General features: G+C 43.1%; 1 protein-coding gene across 1 annotated transcript in view; it reads left to right on the forward strand.

Moving 5' to 3' along the window:
- KCNK9 (potassium two pore domain channel subfamily K member 9) overlaps nt 1-16,846 on the forward strand; it is an 85,641-nt gene extending 68,795 nt beyond the window's left edge. The window contains exon 2 of the mRNA XM_076332136.1: nt 15,611-16,846. Within this exon, the coding sequence (XP_076188251.1) occupies nt 15,611-16,452 (842 nt within the window). The 3' untranslated portion in view covers nt 16,453-16,846. The remainder of the gene's footprint in view (nt 1-15,610) is intronic.
- The last annotated feature ends 3,562 nt before the right edge of the window (nt 16,847-20,408 follow it).

Here is a 20,408-nt window from a genome sequence, read left to right on the forward strand (position 1 = left end):
GCTCCTTATTTATATAAGCTTCAAAGCTTGCAAGTGAAGCTGAAACTTAAATCACTACAGGAATATTTCTGGAGGATGTTAGCCAGGGTTTTGTCCAAAGCAGTTTTAAATAACTCTCCTAGTGGGTTTTCTTCCTTGTTGAACAGACTAATAATTTTCCTCATTACATGGCCCTTTTTTGGGGGTATATCAAACTCTTAGTCTGATCTGTGTTCTTCATGACTAAGCCCTCTCTCTCTCTGGTATCCACGTCTGGAAAGTGCAGATGCTGATTCCCAGTGTCAGAGAATTGTGAATAGTCAGGGACCATCTCATGTTATTCTGTGTCATTTATATAGCCCCTGCCACTGTGGGGTCTTGGATCACAATGGAGGTTCTCAGGTATAAAAACTGTGCAAATGATGGTTATGACTGCTCAGAAATGTCACATGAAGTATTTTGTCAGTCTGATTTCTTGAGCTACCTTGTATGGAGGAGTTCAGAGATGAAATAAAATGAAAAACACCTGGTTATGATATTAAAATAATATAGTAAGACACTGTTTTCCACCCAGCAAAAGAGAAATGGTGAGGGGTGGAGGTTTGAAGTTTTGGTAGGTAGCTTCCCATTTCTTCCCACTCAGTTTGACTATTTCTGTTGGCTGGGAATAGAAAGCTGGAGTGATGGATTGCTCTGATTATGCCTAGTCAGGTGCATTAAATGGTGTCTCACTCTACTGCCTCCTGCAATCTTGCTGTTCAGTGTGCTTATCAGGGCTGACGTGGAAAAGTAGATGTCTGTAAACAATAAAGAAATAAAAAGGGAGGTGGAAGATCTCAGATTGGTCTCAGCAAAAGGATTTGTTTGGAACTGGAAATGCGTTGAGGAGATTAAACTGAGCCACTTTTAGAATAAATAATTGGGATATGCCTGTCAGCTTCAAGACTCAGTAGTGCACGTGAACCCCATCGTGCTTTTCATGGGTCATTTGTTGGAGAGATGCTTGCAGTATATGGAAAGTTTCTTTTTAGCATCCATCTGTTTAATGCTAACATGGAGCTTAGCTCAAACGCTTGTCTCTAGTTAAACCATGAACTCACGTGTACTTGAGTTATAGTGCTGTGAGTTCATAGTCACCAAGAAAGACTACTCTATTTTCATCAGTGTGAGACAAAATAAGTTCCCCTGGATTTTTAGTACTGCGAACCAAAGACAGGTAGGTTTGAGATGCAGTACTTTATTTCAAGTTTTGTGTCAGTGCTGTCTACAAGATCTGTCTAAAATTGTATGAAATACTATTCAAAGTCTGTATAAATGGAGCATTGAATTTCTGTGTTTCTGTATCTAAATTTGGGTTGTTGATGTACAAGAAAATTGAATTCAAGCTGGAAAGGTGCAAAATGCTATGAAAGTGAAACTGTCTAATGCAACAGACTAGCAGTGGCTGGTTTATTCATCCTAGGAAACAAAAAAAAAAACCAGGCTGGTGAGATATGGCTGATCTATATTAATCTATGGGAGTAGGGAAGACAAACTGGGAGGACTGCTGTTTGAGCTAAGGACTTTACTTTTATGAGAACAAACAGAGCATGAACAAGGTTGGACTGAAAATAGGAAGACTTTTAGCTGTAAGAGCAGAGCGTTTAGGGACAGCCTTACAGCTTGATTAGTGGAGATGGAAGCCCTAACTGAGGTGGACCTCCATCTCCTTAGGAAGGAGATTTTCACTGCATGTGAACTCAAGTTCTGGGTTTAATATCTCTTAGGCTCAAGTTCCTAAAAAACCTGACTTACCTTAGACAGTTTCTGCTGGCTGGAACGGCATCCCATGAGAAACGCCTCTGGTTTTGTCTTGGTGGGAAAAGGTACTGGCAGTCTCTACGCTCCTGGTTGTGTGCTTGCTTCTTTGACATAAAAGTTGCTATCAGAAAAAAAGGATGAGGTGGCTTCATCTGAAAGTGCCAACCCAGTAAGTTAGACCGGTCTAGCTCCAGCGGTGTAATTACCCTGATACTGCAATTCCAGCAAATGTTCCCGTAGACAACCCTGAACAATGTTGCAAAACTTTGACCTTCACATTCTAGCTCAGCTCTTCTGTCTTAAAGTGCAAGGATAAATGTACCTCAAAGTTAGTACTGGCTCAATGGAAAACTGAACAGGACAGTAGAGTTGGGCAATGTATTTCCATTAACTTTCTTGGTTTCAACCTCCAAAAATGCTTTCTCAATCAGAATTTAATTTCTTCCTTCACAGAAGTGTTTTGGTTGAATTATTTCAGTTTTTCAAAGACAGTTGACAGAACACACTTAAAATTTGTAAAGGAAAATTGAGAAATCTCTTTTTGCTTGTATTTTCAAGCATAAGTCTGTTTTGGGAATAAGAGCAACAGAAATAAAAAATAGTACGTTGGTAAGAATAAGTTCAATGCAAAGCATTTGAACAAAATGTTTTTCTTTTTTTTTAATGAAATACATGTGCCCCTTTGAAATCTATCTATAAATCCAATTGAATCACTGCTTGGTCTATATGTAATGTAATGGGGGAAATTATGATGGACTCCACTTGCTTTGGCTGTTAGATCACTGAAGCCAGGTTTCAGCTAATGCAGCTGCTGCAAAATTAGAGTGTCTGCAGGGAAAATAGCCTTGGCCAAAGCTGCAGCCAGCCAGAGTCAGAAGACATGTTCGGGAGTGCTTTTTTCAGAGAAGGGTACAATAAATGCTGTAACTGATGTAAAGAAGTCTATGATTGCAAAGATCTAGAAGCAGAAAAATGTGTGTCCATCTGGCTAATTCCTTACTGTGGTCATGAAGGGACAGAGAATAAGAAGCAAAGGAGAGGGAAGAGGAATTGGCGGTTCCTCCACACTCGACTGTTCACCTGCTGAGACAGAGACTACTCTCGAAGAAGCACTTTTGTATCTGTATAACTTTGTCTAGATCAGACTTTGTACCACTTTATCTGTATTAGTAAAAGTCATGTCTCCTAATTGATTTGCTGGCATGTTTTTCTAGCAGGGACCAAAGTTGAGCACAGTGGGGATTGCTAACCTTTCCTTTAGCTGCCCTTTTGGATGGGGAAGCCCTGGTTTCTCCAACAGCTGAAAGGAGAATCTGCTCAAAATACCACGTGCCTATTAGTATTTTCTAAAAGTTTGAAAAATATCCTTTTTTTTCTTCTGTACGGGAACAATCTGCAGTAGATAGAGCACGAAATAAAAACAAACAGGTGGGCGAACTCATGGGAAGTTGTCTGTGCTCTTCTGAGTCTCTTAGTTGCATGGAGAGGAGAGTCGTAGAGGCAAAACACAATTGCTTCAGTGAAATCACAGCTGAACCACTTCTCTAAATGCCACTCTGTGTCTCTTGCTGGATGTGCTGCATTTTACCAGACCAGCTCTGACAGCATTTGATGTCACACTGATGTGCAAACAGAGCTCTGTGGACTGCAGTGGATAATGACATCACAGGTACAGAGGACGTGATTACTACAGCATTAACGATTCGAGCCACGCTGCTGCATGCCGGCCGTCGGTAACATTTGTTTAGCAGGGTTTTTGTTGAGATCCAGCTTCTCAAGCCCTGGCAGTGTCAGACTGAGAGCTGTCTCAGGCATTCAGCAGGTCTGAGAGCAGAATCCTGTTAACCCCGCGAAGGCTCAGACTTGATGTGTTTTTAGTTTGAAAAGATCTAACCCTTCGACCAAAGAGAAATCAGAAATTTCTCATGCCCCTTTCCTGTCATCACAGCATAGTAAAGGAAGAAGAAACCCATTCTTTTTTGGCCTCTTGTTAAGACGTGAGCCCCTACGCTTCTTCCTGATGTATTTTTCCCTGATCCCCCAGAGTGCTGTTTGGATCATCCTGCCAACTCTGCAGGGGGCAAGTCCTTCATCTTCCCCCCTCATGGATAGGTCTCAGATCATTGGCAATAAACTGGGAGCAACCAAAATCAGTTACAGAAAACTATTAAAATTGCCCAAGAGTGCCATTTATGGAGGGGACTGAGGAAAAATAATGCTTATTGCAATCACATACGTGCAGTAGAAGGAGCCTTTGGGATGTAAAGAAATGACAGCATCAGGAAAAGTTTGCTATACAACGAGGACATAATGTTATAGTGATGACCAGTCAGACCTACATACCCAAAGAGGGTATTTTGCAGTCCAGGGAACTGATAACCCTGCTACCATGGTCCTGCATCTATAAGGACTGTGCACAACTTTAGCAAAGATCCTGAAAGATTCTGAAGAGCAGGAAGGATCTCAAACAAGTGCAATAAAAGTGATCACATAAGGAGCTGCTTCTGAAGAGACGTTTAAAATCCGAATCTAGGTATATGTTGTAAAACACCTATTGTCTTCCTTGCTGCGGGACTCTGCCCCGAAGAGCTCTGTTTATAGCTAATGTTGACTAAGGGATGAAGCTGTGACTATCTCCAAGAAGTGTAAAGGAGTGAGTAATGATGGAGAGAAATGGAGTGTGTTGGATTGAGGGCTATAAAAGAACACTGTGATAAAAGGCAGCATAGAAAAATACAGGCTGTGTATCAAAAAAGACTTCCTAATAGTTGGATCTGCTAGACAGGGGAATAATTTCCTAAGGGAGAGAGCAGAAACCCTGTTATTTCAATCATTTAAACAAAACTGGACAAAGCCCTGGAGAATATATTGTAGGGAACAATCATATGCCGGCCCCTGGGAACAGATAACATGACCTGATAAGTCTTTTCCTAGTGGTTGCTATGATTCTCTTCAGACTGAGAATTTGTTCTGGGCATGATTTGTCTTGGGACTAGATGTGATATGAGCCTCAGGTCAATCCTCTGACTGTTTCAGAGAACAAAATGGGGAGGTGGAAGGGGAAGAAAGGCTTGCAGGGGCAGTCAGAAATAGAGAGCATGGGAAAGTGTTGACTCAGAAGTGCTCCAGGGCTTTGTGCAGTCAGGTGTCTCAGTGCAAAAGAGAGATAAAACACACTCTGGTCCAGATGCAAAGGTCTTATGCTGAGCTGGTGGTGTGCAGGCTCCAGAAAACCTGATCATTTGGTGCGTACAACAAAGTTCCCAAGATGTATGAACCCAAAGAGTCATGGTCAACCTGCTTGTCCTTGGACTTTGGAGGTTTGTTTTTCTTGCTGTTACAAGAATCCAGCTTGTTGGCTGATCTGCCTTGCTGCGTCCCTGTGGTGCACACACGCTCTCCCGGTGGTGTGCCTGGCTGCTGATTTCTACCGCTGTTGATTTCTTCAGAAAGGTGGCCAGGCTCAGCTGCAGTCCAGGGAACTGTCAACTGCTGCCCAGCGGGAAATCCAGAACAGAGCTGCTGTTGGTTTTGGGAGGAGTTGGGAAATGGTATACCAGAAGGATGGCCCGAATCACTGCTGTTTTCAATGCCAGTCTTCTCACAGAGCTGGAGAGGAACCTCTTCCCTCTTCCCAGCCTCTTTTCTGAAGCAGAGGAAGTTGCAGAGATGAGTAGAGATAATGTTGTCATGTCTGGACAAAATTAACTGGCGAGTCTTGGCATCCTTGATTTCCTGGGGGGTGATACACCAGGTGGCAATTACCTCGGATGCTCTGTCATCTTATTCAAAAGAATTGCCAGCAATCGCAGACATCTCTTATCTAAGCAGTAAAAGTAGAGGCTGTCTTAAGTTCAACAAGAGGAGGTTTGAGATGATCAGGTCTTCTGTGTCATACAGATGAGCAGAAAGATTGTCAGTGGTTTCATGTGGCCATTTGAAAATTTCCACTTTCCTTTGTTTACTGACCTTTTTTAGTGACAATGGAAAAGGTTCACGTGCAAAAGAAAAAAAAAAGAACAACAAACCCAAACAAATGCAGAACTCGCAAATATTTTGGTTTTTTAAAGCAGTATTTTTAAAGTTTTGTCTTTTGCTAGAAACAAGTCGTTTCTTCAGCAGAAGCAGCAGTAGTCAAGCTTGGTTTCCTGTGAACTCCAAAACAGCCCCCAGTTCTCTTGAACACTGATCTGCATCCTCATCCTTGCAGGCAGATAGGTATTCCATCGCAGGCTGTCTTATAAGGTGATGGAGACATCCTGTTCCTGCAGTTCTCTCCCATGCCCCTGCATCTCACCCCACATTGCAGGACCCCCAGCTCCTGTTTCTTTTCTGTAACTGGCCAGAGAAAGAGCTGATCACATTGCAGCTGAGTCTGCACTATGTGTGTGTTGATTTTTGGCCCTTTTATGTGTATTCACAGATTAGCCAGATGGCAGGCCCAGCGGAACAGATTACTATCAAGTTCGCATTACAGCTTCTTCTAAGTGGTGGAAATTGGTGAGCAGCTTCAAAGCTATTGGGGAGGAGAGACAGATGGGCAGAGAAATGGATATAGGTGGCTCATCCTTATCAAGAAATGAGAATAAAAACAGAACTATTTAGAAAAAAGAAAAATTTCTTTTGGCTTGCTTTAATCTTGTAAACCTGTTTGTTCTCACAGTGACCCAGTGGTTATCTGAGAGGACCAAACGTTGGGAACAAATCTGTGCTGCCCCAGTAGGCAGAAGCAACAGCTCTCAAAATGGGGGAGTGATGTCCCAGTGGGTTATACGTTCAGGAGGAATACAAAATCTTTCCCAGGGGAAGCAGAGAAGCCCCAGATCTCTCCAGCTGTGGGGAGGGTTGTCATGGTTTAATCTCAGTCGGCAACTAAGCACCATGCAGCCGCTCGCTCACTCCCCCCCACCCGGTGGGATGGGGGAGAGAATTGGAAGAGCACAAGTGAGAAAAACTCGTGGGTTGAGATAAAAACAGTTTAATAATTGAAATAAAATGATAATAATGATAATAATATGATAATAATAATAATACACAAAGCAAGTGATGCACAGTACAATTGCTCACCACCCGCCAACCGATGCCCCGCCAGTCCCCGAGCAGCGGCCCCCCCGGCCAGCTTTCCCCCAGTTTATATACTGAGCATGACGTCACATGGTATGGAATGTCCCTTTGGCCAGTTGGGGTCAGCTGTCCTGGCCGTGCCCCCTCCCAGCTTCTTGTGCACCCCCAGCCTTCTCAGTCGGTAGAGCATGGGAAACTAAAAAGTCCTTGGCTAGTGTAAGCATTACCTAGCAACAACTAAAACATCGGTGCGTTATCAACTTTGTTCTCATCCTAAATCCAAAACACTGTACCAGCTACTAGAAAGGAAATTAACTCTATCCCTGCCGAAACCAGGACAAGGGTAGAAACTGCCTGGGCACACACCTGATGGGCACACGACTGAATGAGCAGCGCTTCCAGCTACTCTGCCCCAATGAACTGAACTGATTTGTCCCCTCACCGCCCCACATAGGCATCGAACAGCACAGAGGAAAGACCATCCCATGTACATGCTGGTGGTGGAGTCCAGGCAGGGAAGGAGGAGGAAAACCCAATCTAAGCAGTCTGAGAACCTCTGAAACGCAGTTCTGCAACATATCCCATGGAGGTGACCTTACTGAGAGCTTTACTGGGACTGAGACACATTATTTTGCCTCGATCTTCTAAGAATCCAAGAGAAGTCTCCTCAAGAGGGTCAACTTCTTATGGGGAATGCCTGACTGTATTGCATGTGATCCCCAGATGAAACCAGCCAAACCTGAAGCCCTAAATCCTACCCTGAATCAGAAATGAGGATGGCAGTGCATGACTGTGTTTCACAAAATTAAATTGCTGCCTTTGGACCACTATCATTTAAGGTAATGTGAGAAACGTATTGTCTTCCCAAGCTGGACCCACAGGAGGACTACCCAGAAGGCTGCTGCAGCTGATGGCCTCAGTTCTTGCTCCATCATGGCTGTAAGAGTTCAGGGCTGTGTTCTTAAGCAGTTGCCCAAGCACGCTTGATGTAGTAGTTTTCCTACGGTTGTATCTTCCAATGGGACATGGTTGAACAACATCTGGTAATGCTCAGGGGAGGGAATTGATGCCAACAGGCAGTTTGGGCAATGCAAAGCATTCTCCATGCTGGTATCTACTGCAACTTGGTGTGGCCGGAAGAGAAGCTACGGGAAAAAATTACTATCAGTAATGCTCCAGAGCAGGAGGTTCAGGTTTCATAAGGCAGGAGGTAACGTGTGATGGCTGCAGACCAGACCAATGGAGGGAGTGAGGAAATGTGGTGGAGAGAGGAGTGGCATGGAAGCTGGCATTGTGCTGACTCAGCAGTAATTTTCAGTCTTGTAAGTTGTTTTGGATGAGACCTTCAGCTCTGCTCCTGGGCTGTCATACACCAAGTTTGCTGACAGGCAGTAGATTCAGCGTGCCTGGTGAGCTTACAGAAATTGCTGTGCCGGGGGTAATTTCTGAGGCCGAGGCAGTTGTCCGTCCTGACTCCAGGTGCGCACGGGTCAGGGCTGGCCTCCCACCCGCAAGAAGACCAGCTTTGGCTGTGCCTTCACCTGCCGGTCAGCGGATCACAGAAAGAAGCCATTTCTTCTCCTCCTCATTTCTTTGCTGGACACCGCCTGTGCGTCTGTGTGTGCCTGCCCAGCTGGTCAGAGCTGCTTTTGAAGCTGTTTTCCCTGAACATCTTGAAAGTTTGGTTCCAAGATCAAGAAGAGACGTCTGTGCTCGTGGTGGGGAGAATAAAGTCAGGGAAGCCTGCTGCGTCCCTGCTGCCCAGAATAGGAGGTCTTCTGCAGGTCTTGATACAATGCAAAGCGATGAGTGTCATTTCAAAGGTGGCGTGGCCTTACCTCTGCAGTCAGGACATGGAAGCAGTCATAACAGAGCAGGGGTGAGCTGGGGTGAGAGGCTATGCCGACCTTGTCGAGGGATTTTGGATTTGAGGTTGCACCTGGGGGTTGGCACATCCTTCCTTCTCTCACACAACGTCCATGTCTTCACAACACGGGATGATATTAGCCCATATTGCTGTGTGTTCCTGTAGGGAGCCGTGTGCCACGCTTTGACCTGACATTAGAGACTGTCTTTTGAGCATGGAAGGGGAGGACGTCTTTGAGGATGGAAGGAGAAGCTGTGCAAAGTAAGAGAGATTATTCAGTTGATGTGCTGCAGTGAGATTGACTAACAAGGGAATGAAAGGAAAAGGGAGTCCTGGAGATGTTTGGGGAGAAAGGCAGCAGGATTCAGGGAGAGCCCAGACATCTGGGAGAGAGAAGAGGGAGCAGTCAGCAGTGCTCGTGTGCCAGGAGGCTGGTGTAGTTACACGGCAGCTTTCATCCAGGTACAGCAGCATCCATGATGTGCTCTCGATTTCCTTACAGGAGAATGCCTTTGTCCTGGTAAATAAGTTACTACCAGTTAGATAGATGAAGTATCTCCCTGATCCCTATTGAAACCTCTTTCATCTGCACCGCGAAGGCCACGTTGTTTCTTCTCCCTGCTGAAAGCACGAGCAGCAAATCCAGCGGAGAGGCAGCCTGTTCTTTGTGGCAGTTTCTCTGACGTAGATGAACCTCTGAAATGAAGTGTGTGACATCAGGAGGATGTTTTAATCTGAATTATGCTTGCCCGTCTGAGTAACAGGTGCCGTTATCCTCTTTTCATTATCTCACGGCCAGGGCTGCTGCCAGCATGAGTAAGAAAGGTTTGAGTCACGGGGATGGAGTAGTTCATTTCTTTCCGGAGGCTGTTGTCAGAGATGACCAGGCCCAAATGTCCGTCATGGGGATGAATGATGTGTGGATGAATGAGGGGAGAAACCTACTCCTGAGAGAAATAAAGCACTCCTCATGAATAACACAGTGTTGCTTCGAGATTCAAGATATCTAAAACCTGTTGTACATTGAATGTGAATGTGAATGAGGCTTAGCTGCTCTGCAGCTACACACTGGCCTGAACGCGACCTATAACTAACTTGCCACTGCCACATTTAATTTTTTTTTTTTAACATTGACCATGTATTTGGCCTGGTACCAATGCACATCTAGAGACAAACCTCTCCCCATCTCTGACAGAGCCCAGTGTAGAAAAACACCCTTTGCTTTGCACCACGCAGGCTCCATCTATGCTACGAAGTAGAGCAGGACCTGTGTTTTGTAAGACACAGAAGCCAGCAGAGATGGCATGGAGAATGCCAGTAACAGCTAAACACACGTCCTGCCCCAGAGTGGTGCTTAGCTGCAGTGGTCCCTGGCCAGTGTTAACCACCATGGGTGGACCAGGCATGGACTTTGCCTGGGACACTGCTGGCTGGTCCAGGGTAAAGCCATGATGGGAACTGTGCTAATGATTTAAGAGTGTGGACAATCATGGGTTGGTGGTGGAATCCATCCCTTGTCCCAGTTTAGTTTGCTAGAGTAGATATTGCCTTGCAGTATGTAGATGCAACACACTGAAAGTATTCAGGAATTTTTCCCATAATGTTTTTTTTTTTAATGGATTTACTTATTCGGGACAATCTGCATCATTGCAATAACATGAAATTGTTTATTGAGACCCTTTTTGCCCCAGAAGCAAAGTGTTATTCAAGAGAATTTGTGTTGGAGGACAAGACAGATGTTACGGGCCTGTCTATACTCTGCAGCTGAGCGTGGTGCAAAGATCACTGATGGAGACCTAAGCAAGCTGGTCTGTCCACGTGAGGCTATACAGTGCCAGAGATACTTGCTTAGGGCCTGGATGCAGGCACGGCATTTTTGTTGATAAAATGTCTATAAAATCATGAGTGACACAAAGAAGGGGAATAGGGAATGATTGTTCCTGGTCTCTTCAATAGAGGAGGTGGGGACATCAGATGATAGTAATGGGAGAGAAGTAAAGAAGCGGTGGTGATTTTTTTAAAGAACACATGGTTGATCTATGGACCTTCTTGCCACAGGACATTGCAGGTGCTGAAAGTTTATATGCATTCAAGGGACAATGCCCAAGCTCATGGAAGAGAAATCCATTGTGTGTTACTAAAACCAGTGAAATCATATCTGGCTTAGGAAATCCCTGAGCTCCAAATGATGAAGCTGGGTATGTGAATACTTGGGGGAAATGTCCCATATAATTATACCATTCCTGTACTCTTCCCCAGCCATCTGCCTGTGGTCGCTGTTGGATTCAGGATAGCTGTGCACTGTGTTCCACTGCACGCTATGGTTGTGGCCTCGTACCCCAGCACAATGTCCCTTTAGAAGCGAGAGAAGGCTATTTGGATTGCCCTCCCGAATGGACCTCACATAGCTTGTAATGAGGAGTTTCTCTCTGTGTCTCATCTGAAAGGCACCATGGAAAAATAAGCTTTGAAGGTGGCTGAGTGGTTTTTCTCCAGACTTTCATAGCTATACTCTGGCAAACAAGAAAATAGTATTCCCTGTTTTTCTAGAATTGCCTATAGATGCACATGGTCTTTGAGAGTTTTCCACTGCAGAATGGACAAGGCCTGGAAAATCAAAGGCAGGGAAGACCTTAACAGAGTAACTCATTTTGTGCCAGTCCTTACGGTCTGACCCTTTGCCTCCCTTGCCCACACCTTCCTGCAGTTCTGCTTGATGTCGGTAGGCCAGCCCTTCCATAACTGGGAGGAGACGGCTTTTGCGGTGCATTGGTGCTCTGCAGTCCAGAATTGGAGTAACACTCTGAGACATGACATTTCCTCATGCCAAACTATTCTTCTTGGTGCCAACCCAGATGAGCTCTGTCTTGAAAGCCTAAGCAGCTGGGAGGTATTATAAAAGAGAGAGAGAGTACTAATGACATCACTTCCAATCAAGGTGAAAGTTACTTAGACTGTCCTTGATCATTCAAATTATATCTCAGTAAATATCAGACAAACCTGCCTGCTGCGGTCATATTGCTGTATTGTGGGACCTCAGCAAACTGGTTAGTATAGTAGAGTAGTATAGGTAGTATTTACCTGGGTGTTGTCCAATGTAAAGCTCCATCTATACCTTTCTCACTGTTATCTCAGCCCCATGGCTTGTTAGGGGGTGCATTTGCTATACCTAATTTTAAGGTCTTCTGTTTGATCTTTCTTCCTCACCACAGAAGAGTGAGAAATACCAATGTCATGCTTAACCTTTCTATTTCTCTTTAAGCCTTGTGTTTTTTATGGTTCACATGGAGTCATCTCTTTATACTCTGGTAAAGGGCAGTGGCATTCATGTAGAAGAAGTTAGGCTGAATTTTGGTAGCTGAAATCTGCTACCAAGGCAGTTGCTTCTGCTTCTGCCTTTACCCGACACAAGTAAAACCCAACTACTTGGAGACTGACCCTGTGCGCTGCGGAGGGCTATTTCCTGGCGTTAATGATCCTCTGTGCCCCTCTTCCTCTGGCAATTACTGACCTCATTTTTCCCAGAGGCAGTCTCTGATGTTAAGAAGACAGTGGTTTGTTTTAAATTTGAGATTCACTGAATTTCAGAGAACATGCACTTTGTTTGCTTTTCATGCATTGCTCTGCGTAGTGCTGCATGGATTCTGTAATGCTAAAGTAATGGAGCGTTAAGTCTTTCTTTGGTGTATTTTGAAACCCCTCATTTCAGAGTGCTGAAGGCAATGACTAAGGTGTCTATCCCTTAAAGCCATGTTGTACTGGAGAAATGTATAACTCTGATCCCCTATACGTGAATCTATCTGTAAAGTCTTATTCCAGCTTCATGAATAAAGTCCTTTCTTTACCCCAGCCTCATGGTGAAAATACGGTAAAAGACATTTATCTGATATTGTGGAATGTCAGTATGACATGGGGCAGAACAGAAATCACAATTTCTGGATATTCTGTCTACCTGTGTGAATTGGAGAGAAATCAAAGCCTGCCAGTGTCTGTGCTTTCCTATCTGTAAAACAGGGATATGGATACATTGCTATCTTATGGGAAAGCTGTGAGTCGCAAGTTAATTACAAAGTCTGTGACAAATTTCAGAAATTCAATTGTGAGATAGTGTGTAAGCATATAATATTAATGTTTTATAATCTCCCTAAACTGTCTCTGTGGATATCTTTAGTGAGAGGGATATAGTGATATCAAAAGAAATCTTTTTTCACCCCAACCGTTTTCTTTAGAACCCAAAGTGAAAGCTGTTTCCACCAACTGCCATCTCTGCAACCATCTGGAAAATCACATTTTCTGAAGCTTTCCTTCTCTTTATCAGCTGTAACTAAAGCTATAAAATGGGAATATGTCCCTGGTTTAATTAACACCCCTGTAGTTCAAAAGCTGATCTTAGTAATGAGAGGCAATTATAGCCTTTATTGAGGGACAGTCAGGTGGAACAAACTCAGCATCAATCTATTGAAAACACTTCCCTTTCCAGGTAATTTGGAAACAGCTTTTTATGATGAACAGGCTACCTGGCCCAATACAACAGGTGAATCTCTTTGGTTTGTAACCTGAAAAGAACTTCCTACTTTGATTTATGTGCTTCTTCTGTAAACTGGTTTTTGCATCCCATCCATCTGCCAACAACTAGCAACTGAGCTAAAGAAATACCTGTTGCTTTTCGGAAGGCATTCTTGCTGGTTTTCTCATTTTATTTTCTTGTCCACTGTTGCTTTTCATTTTGAAGGTTGCCTGGTGTTCATATTTTTGTTCTGGCAAAACTGCAGACTCTGTGGTGCACCCACATCCTGAGGGCTCTCCAGAGTTCTGGTCTCTGCACCTCAAAAATGATGTGGTAGAGCTAGAGAAGGTCCAGAGAAGGACATTGAAATGATCAAGGGAATGTAATTTCTGCTGTATGAGCTAAAAAGGCTGTGGCTCCAGTTCGGACAGGAGGCAACAGGGCAGAGGTAAAGCTGAGTTTAGCTGAAGTCATGCAGGTGATGGATAAGGTAGATGTAGAACTTTAATACTAGAGCTAATGGGCTCTACGTGAAACAAGGAGATCTGCTTGAAATTATGAAGTACTTTTTTACACAGCAGATAGTGAACTTCTGGAATCTGTTGTGACAGGAGGTTGGGGCAGTGGGCAGTGTCAACAGGTTAAAAAAAATTAGACAAATTTAGAGTAGCAGGTCCATAAAATGAGTCTAAAGGTGGTGGGCAGGGCTGAGGCAGTGCAATGGGAATGGTCTGCAGAGAATGGCCATGCTCTTCTGGTCTGCCTCAGTAGTATCTCAGGTGCTGTCTGGCTTCCAGCTTCTGATCTGTAGGAGCGTGGGTCTGCTGTATGCCGTGTGTTTCATCTGCCATCCCTCTATGGATAACCTGATGTCTCAGGGGTCTCAAATGTTGCTAGACGCCTCTTTCTGGAAAGCTGATTTAAACCCTCAGTGTCTACAATGCAGGCACCTACATTGGAGCTGGTCACTGAAGGTGGAGCTCTACTCATGATTAAGACACCTGCATTCGGCTGTTTGCATGTAGTTGTCTACCTGTGCAGTAAGTGTCTAAATTCTTCTGCAGTCAATAGACATCTGGTCAGTCTAATGGGGACCTAATGAATACAGTCAATGGAACAGTCAGTACTGTCATTTCATCTCACCATAAGGTAGACTTGGAATGGTCAGTTAAATAACTCGCTACTGGCTGTTTTCATTAAATCTTTGTGGACTATGATGGGAGCTTGGACACCTAGCACACATGTAGATACCAAAATTTAGGTATATTAATCTTGAACTGAGTTCTGTCCTGAGATTTCTATTATAATGACTGTAGAGAAATAGGTGTCTCCTCAGAATAACTCATTGACCTATTTTAGACACCTAGGTGTAGGTGAGAGAAACTGCACTTGGGAAGTGCATATTTCTATTTATTGACTTTAAGGGGAGTCTAGATAGTGGTGCCCACGTGGTCAATGCACACCGTGGCCAGGTGAGTCCCAGCCATCCCATTTTGGAGACTTTGGTACTGTCGCTTAGGGTCTTAGCTGTAAGAAATGTAGATTTTTAAAACAGTGTGATGTGGAAAAGTGAAATTATAATTTCAAAACAGACCCCCCCCACTTATGGTTTGATTTAGAATAAAGGTTTAGCCATGATTTTACTGTCTATAAACTATGCTGTGAAACATGCTACATCCTCTGTCCTGGATTAGTTTAATATCCTGACAAAATTGCCTTTGCCAGACTAGCTGTAAAAGCTGTAAAACTATAAAACAAGCTGGTAAGTTGTTTATTCTTCAATAATTAAAGATAGAGCAAGCATTAAACCCCTAAAGTCCTGCAGTGTTGCAGCAGTGAGTGGCTTTCATAGGGTGTCTAGGAGAAATGTTTGTTCAGTATGGAAGAGTTTGGAAAGCAATTTCTTTGGTCGGTGGGTCTGTGGATGTTGTTAACTCCATGCTGCCAACAGACACAGAATTTGGATGCCATCAGTGTACTCTGGTTTTGGGACAGGGCAACACCAACTGCTCTCAAAAATAGTGTGGACAAATCAACCTATTTCCAAAGTTTCCACTATTGCATGCGATACAGGATGGATGTGAAATTTCTGTAGCGAATGAACGTGATATAATCTTGTTTAGGAGACTGCACAGTTATTTGAGGTAGGATGGATTGCTCATTCTTTCATCTTTCCCACTCCTGTGTGTACAACTTTGTCGTTCTGTGTCTTATTTGCTTCAGATACAGGACGTGGGTGAGGAGATAGGAAGATTGTGTGACTGCAATGTTCCTGTAGCTTTGGATCTGGCTGCGGCATGAGAGTCTCTGTGATTCACGTGGCTTGCATGAAGGGGGAGCTGTGGTCATCACCTGCCTTGCTGACTGTCCTGTCTTTTCATTCCCCCTCCCAGGTTATGGACATGCTGCCCCAGGGACGGACGCGGGGAAGGCCTTTTGCATGTTCTATGCAGTCCTGGGGATCCCACTGACACTCGTCATGTTCCAGAGCTTGGGCGAGCGCATGAACACCTTCGTCAAGTACCTCTTGAAACGCATCAAAAAGTGCTGTGGGATGAGGAGCACCGAGGTCTCCATGGAAAACATGGTCACTGTGGGTTTCTTCTCCTGCATGGGAACACTCTGCATTGGAGCAGCAGCCTTTTCCCAATACGAGGAATGGAGCTTTTTCCATGCTTACTATTACTGCTTTATAACATTGACTACGATAGGGTTTGGAGACTATGTGGCCCTGCAGACCAAAGGGGCCCTTCAAAAGAAGCCTCTCTACGTGGCTTTTAGCTTTATGTACATTCTAGTGGGGTTGACAGTCATTGGGGCATTTCTAAATCTGGTTGTTCTCAGGTTCTTAACCATGAACAGCGAGGACGAGAGGCGGGATGCCGAGGAACGGGCATCCCTGGCAGGGAACCGCAACAGCATGATTATCCACATCCAAGAGGACTCCCAGCATGGTCGGCCACGGTACAAGGCCGAAGTAACAGACCTTCAGTCAGTTTGTTCCTGCATGTGTTACAGGTCCCACGAGTACACCAGCCGGGTGGTGTCCCACCAAAATTCGTTCAGCTCGAAGCTGAACCCCCAGTACTTTCACTCCATCTCTTACAAGATAGAGGAGATCTCGCCAAGCACATTAAAAAACAGCCTTCTCCCATCTCCTGTCAGCTCCATCTCACCTGGGTTGCACAGCTTTACAGATAACCACAGGCTGATGAAAAGGCGAAAGTCCATTTAAAGGGATTTGTCTTCTTTTGCTTTCCTTGTTTTCCCCAGTTCTTCTCCGTTGTTTTGGTATTTTTGTTCCTTGAGTGAGACGGAGCGAGGCCAAAGGGAGTAGAGAAAGCTAGTCCTCCTCTGAGACTCAGCTCTTGAGCATGAAGCATGGATTATTACTGTTCCAGCAAAGTATGCCTTACATTACCCCCTCGGTGGATGTCAGAGGATTCAAGGTGACGTGAAGTGGGTACCAAATCCAAAGTTGCACACACAGCTGGGAGCCTTCATGTGCCACTGGCACTCCTGACCTAATAAACTATTTTCCTCACGAGCAGGTTGCAGCGTGCGTGCGTGTTGGGTGTGTGTGCGTGTGTGTGTGCGCGCGTGCAATTCCACAACTAGTGCCATGTGACAAAAATTAAAGCATCAGGTATTATTTTTTTTTTCCCTTGAAGCAATTGTGTTCCAGCCTGCTTTTAACTTTTAGATTGCTTCCAAAAAGAACGGGGAGGGTGGGAGGGGAGCCAATTTGTTTTGTTTTTTGCCAAGACAAGCATGCGCCATAAGCAGTCAGTATACCAGGTGTATCATGATAAATTTTTTAATGCTAGATTTTAGATTGTATTAACATTAAAAAAAGGCAGGAAAAGATGGATCATTTTAGCTTGCCAGTTCAAAATTTAAAAAAAATAAAATAAAATAAAGCATGCACTTTGTAAAACTGGTATGCGTAATAAAAACACAAGAAAAACTAGCAATGGAGTTAATAATCAAAAGCAAATAATCCTATTGATTTAACTATATTTACTTTTATCATTTTCAACTGTTCCAACAATTTGCAAGTGGAATTTTTAAGAGAAATTGGGACAATTGTTGGAACTAAAGAGTGTATTTTGTTATTTTTATTTTATTTATAAAATTATTATTATTATTATTATTATTATTATTATTATTATTATTATTATTATTATTATTATTATTTTGTGCAGCAATTACCTGCATGAATAGGAATTATATTTTTTGGAATGCTTGGATTAGGATGGGTATAAATAGGTGGATGTATATTTTTTCTTATATAATAGTGACAGGGCATTCCTTGTTTTAAATAAAAAAATAAAGATGATTGTCTCTAAATGCTTTTGATTTGTAAATAATGGAAAGCCTTTGTTGGTCTCAGGAAGAATTCAAGGGACAGTATCTTGTGTTTGGCTCACTGGGAACTTGTGAGATTAGATGTGATATTGCTTTTTTGCTAGGCGGAAAGGCAAAATGCACTTAGCAGTAATGGGCAAAAGCAGTTTTACTCCAGTGATTGGAGGGTAACGCTGGGAGTGATTGCGTTGGCAAGTTGTAGTGGAGGATGTTGAGACCACGTCATAGAGTTGTTCCTTGGAGATTGTCCATCTCTTGGTTGTTCATCTGGACCAAACGGACTTTACAGAACCGAATTAGAGGCCTAATCCAGCTCCCTTTTAAGACAATAGGAATTTGCAATGATTACATGGGATTTAGCGCTTTGGGAGATTTATCTTTGGTTTGACAGGGGTAGGACTGGGAGTTTTATAAACCTGCACCTTTGTCTCTGATTTAATCCTATCTTTTAAATAACCTTCTGTGTTAAGTCGCCATACAAAACCCGTCTTTTTTTGGCACTAATCACCTCCTGCTGATTCAACCATTTTGTGCTCTCAGTGTAAAAGCAATAATCCTTTTTTTTTTTCTTCTTCTTAAACTAGATGGTGTGTTTTTGTACAAGCCCCAGCTCTGAGCTCTGTGTGCTGATGGATGTTGATGTCCTTTCAAAGAGGCATCTATAAAGAGCATTAATAGGGAGAAAGAAGGAATGTCATTCCTCCTCTGTTCTCTTCTCCCTGGCTTTAAATTATTAGCTATATCAAATATGTTCATGTTCTCCTAATTTCCATATCTCTGTTTCAACAAGTAAATGAAAAGCAAGTATCCACGACTTTGACTCCCCTATGCAGCTTCCTCTGGCATTATAAATTGCTGTGGCATGAAAACCTCCATTAAGATTAGTGAAGAAATAACTTAGGATTCTTAATGAGGATGGATGAGGACAGACTTTTTCTGCCTAACGTGTGGGGATCACATCCTTCAGCACGGTAGGAGAGCATGCTGGGTGCATTAATGCCGTGCTGCTGGTACCATGTCCTAAGGCAAATGCTCATGGCAGAAGTATCGAAGCAAGCATACCTAGAAAAGCAGTTTCAGGATGTGTTAAACCACCTCAGTGATTGCCACCTAGAAGCTGGTTTCCTTGAGGGTGGCCCGTAGGGTTCACTGTGCTGTCCAAATTCACTTTCGTAGTCTTTGCTTGTGGCATCCCAGAAGTGCAAATAGATGTAGGTTTCTTTTGCTGCTAAGGAGATAAGAAAAAGAATGCCTGGAATATACACATCTGTATCGTGTACGACTGCTGGATGTATTTGACATTGGAGAAAAGGAGCAAAAGTTTGGGATTTTGCAGAACTCAAGTGAAATTCTGCCTAGCAAAGGAGAACTTTTGTAACAGGACTTTTAGCAAAAAATTTAAACAGTTTTGGAAAAAAGGTTACATCATATAAAAATTGGTTAGCTTTCTCCTTTTTTTTCCTTTCAGAAAAGAGGAAAATTCTATTTCTGCTGCATATAAAAATAATCTTTAAATGTCCTATAAATCATGTTGAACTCCAGAAGTTCAAAGCTGTTACATGCTCTAGCTGATTTGTTACTAAATCTTCCCTCTGGAACCATAAATGGAGAGTAAATTTTAATACATGGGGTATTTAACCAGGGGAGCAACTTACCTCAGCGTGTCATGGGTTATCGGCCACTTAAGAGTCTTTGCATTAGAACTCAGTGGCTTTATAAAAGCTCTGCTTCAGCTTAGTCGAAGTTTATGGATGTGGTTGAAGAAATCTATGGATGTTGATACGAAGGAGCCAGAGTCCGTAGTGATACTTTCAAGTCTAAAAGCTGTAATGACTGTGTATGTGGGAAAGTGTTTTGCTAAAATGTATCTGCATTCCTTAGGATGTAAAAATATTTATTTTTATTAATTTAAATATTACAAATATTTATTTTTTTCTGCCTGAAGGACCCGCAATTCTGTCCAATTGTACATTTTTGTTACACACGAGATTTTAAAGTGGCAAGATGTTTCCTTTGCAAGACTGCACGGATTCAGACATTTGCATGAGCTCTTGCAGGACTTTGCTTTGTGAGCAGCCACAAATACAAGAACTCTCATGTGTACACATCAGGCAAAATATAGCTCTCTCTTTCGTTGTTTTTGCGGTTCTTGATTGTTGTATGAATAATGACTTGGACTGTCTGGAACTGGACAGACAGTATCGTGAAAGGGAAGCTTTTGTCCAAGGTTAATCCCAGCTTTTCAGTTACACATGAAAAATTAGTCGGTGAAAGGTGAGCTGATTTTTGTCTGCTTTATCTCTGACTTCTTATTGCCCTACATGAATACCAGTTCTCTTCCCACAACTCTGCTTTTCACAGAATATTTTCTCTGGTACATTATTAATTTTATTCCACTTAAGACATTATTTCTTTCAGAACAACCTCTCTTGCTCGCTACTTGCTCTTTTAAAATTCAGCTAGAAGCAGGTAGTAGTGGTGCTGCTTATGACAAGACATCCTAATATCCAAAATACCTAACCTGTGTTTCTGTAGCACACACGTGTCTGCTATCACTTTGTGATGCACTCTCATTCCCCAGAGCCTCATTTCCCCTACCCTTCCCTATTATTAAGCATTAGAAATAATAATAATAAATCAGATTAGTCTATTTATGTCACACTAATGTGCTCTTCATCAAAACAACACAAATTTAGCTCCCTGCTGTCGACTTTGATTATATAACAACCCTATTATCCTATCATATTTCATATTATCATCAAAGGGAAAAATCAGTTTGATCAGTGAAGCACCGAAATAGCTTTGACTGAGCATGCTGTGATA

Source organism: Aptenodytes patagonicus, chromosome 2, assembly GCF_965638725.1.
Source record: "Aptenodytes patagonicus chromosome 2, bAptPat1.pri.cur, whole genome shotgun sequence".
In the NCBI taxonomy this organism is placed as follows: domain Eukaryota; kingdom Metazoa; phylum Chordata; class Aves; order Sphenisciformes; family Spheniscidae; genus Aptenodytes; species Aptenodytes patagonicus.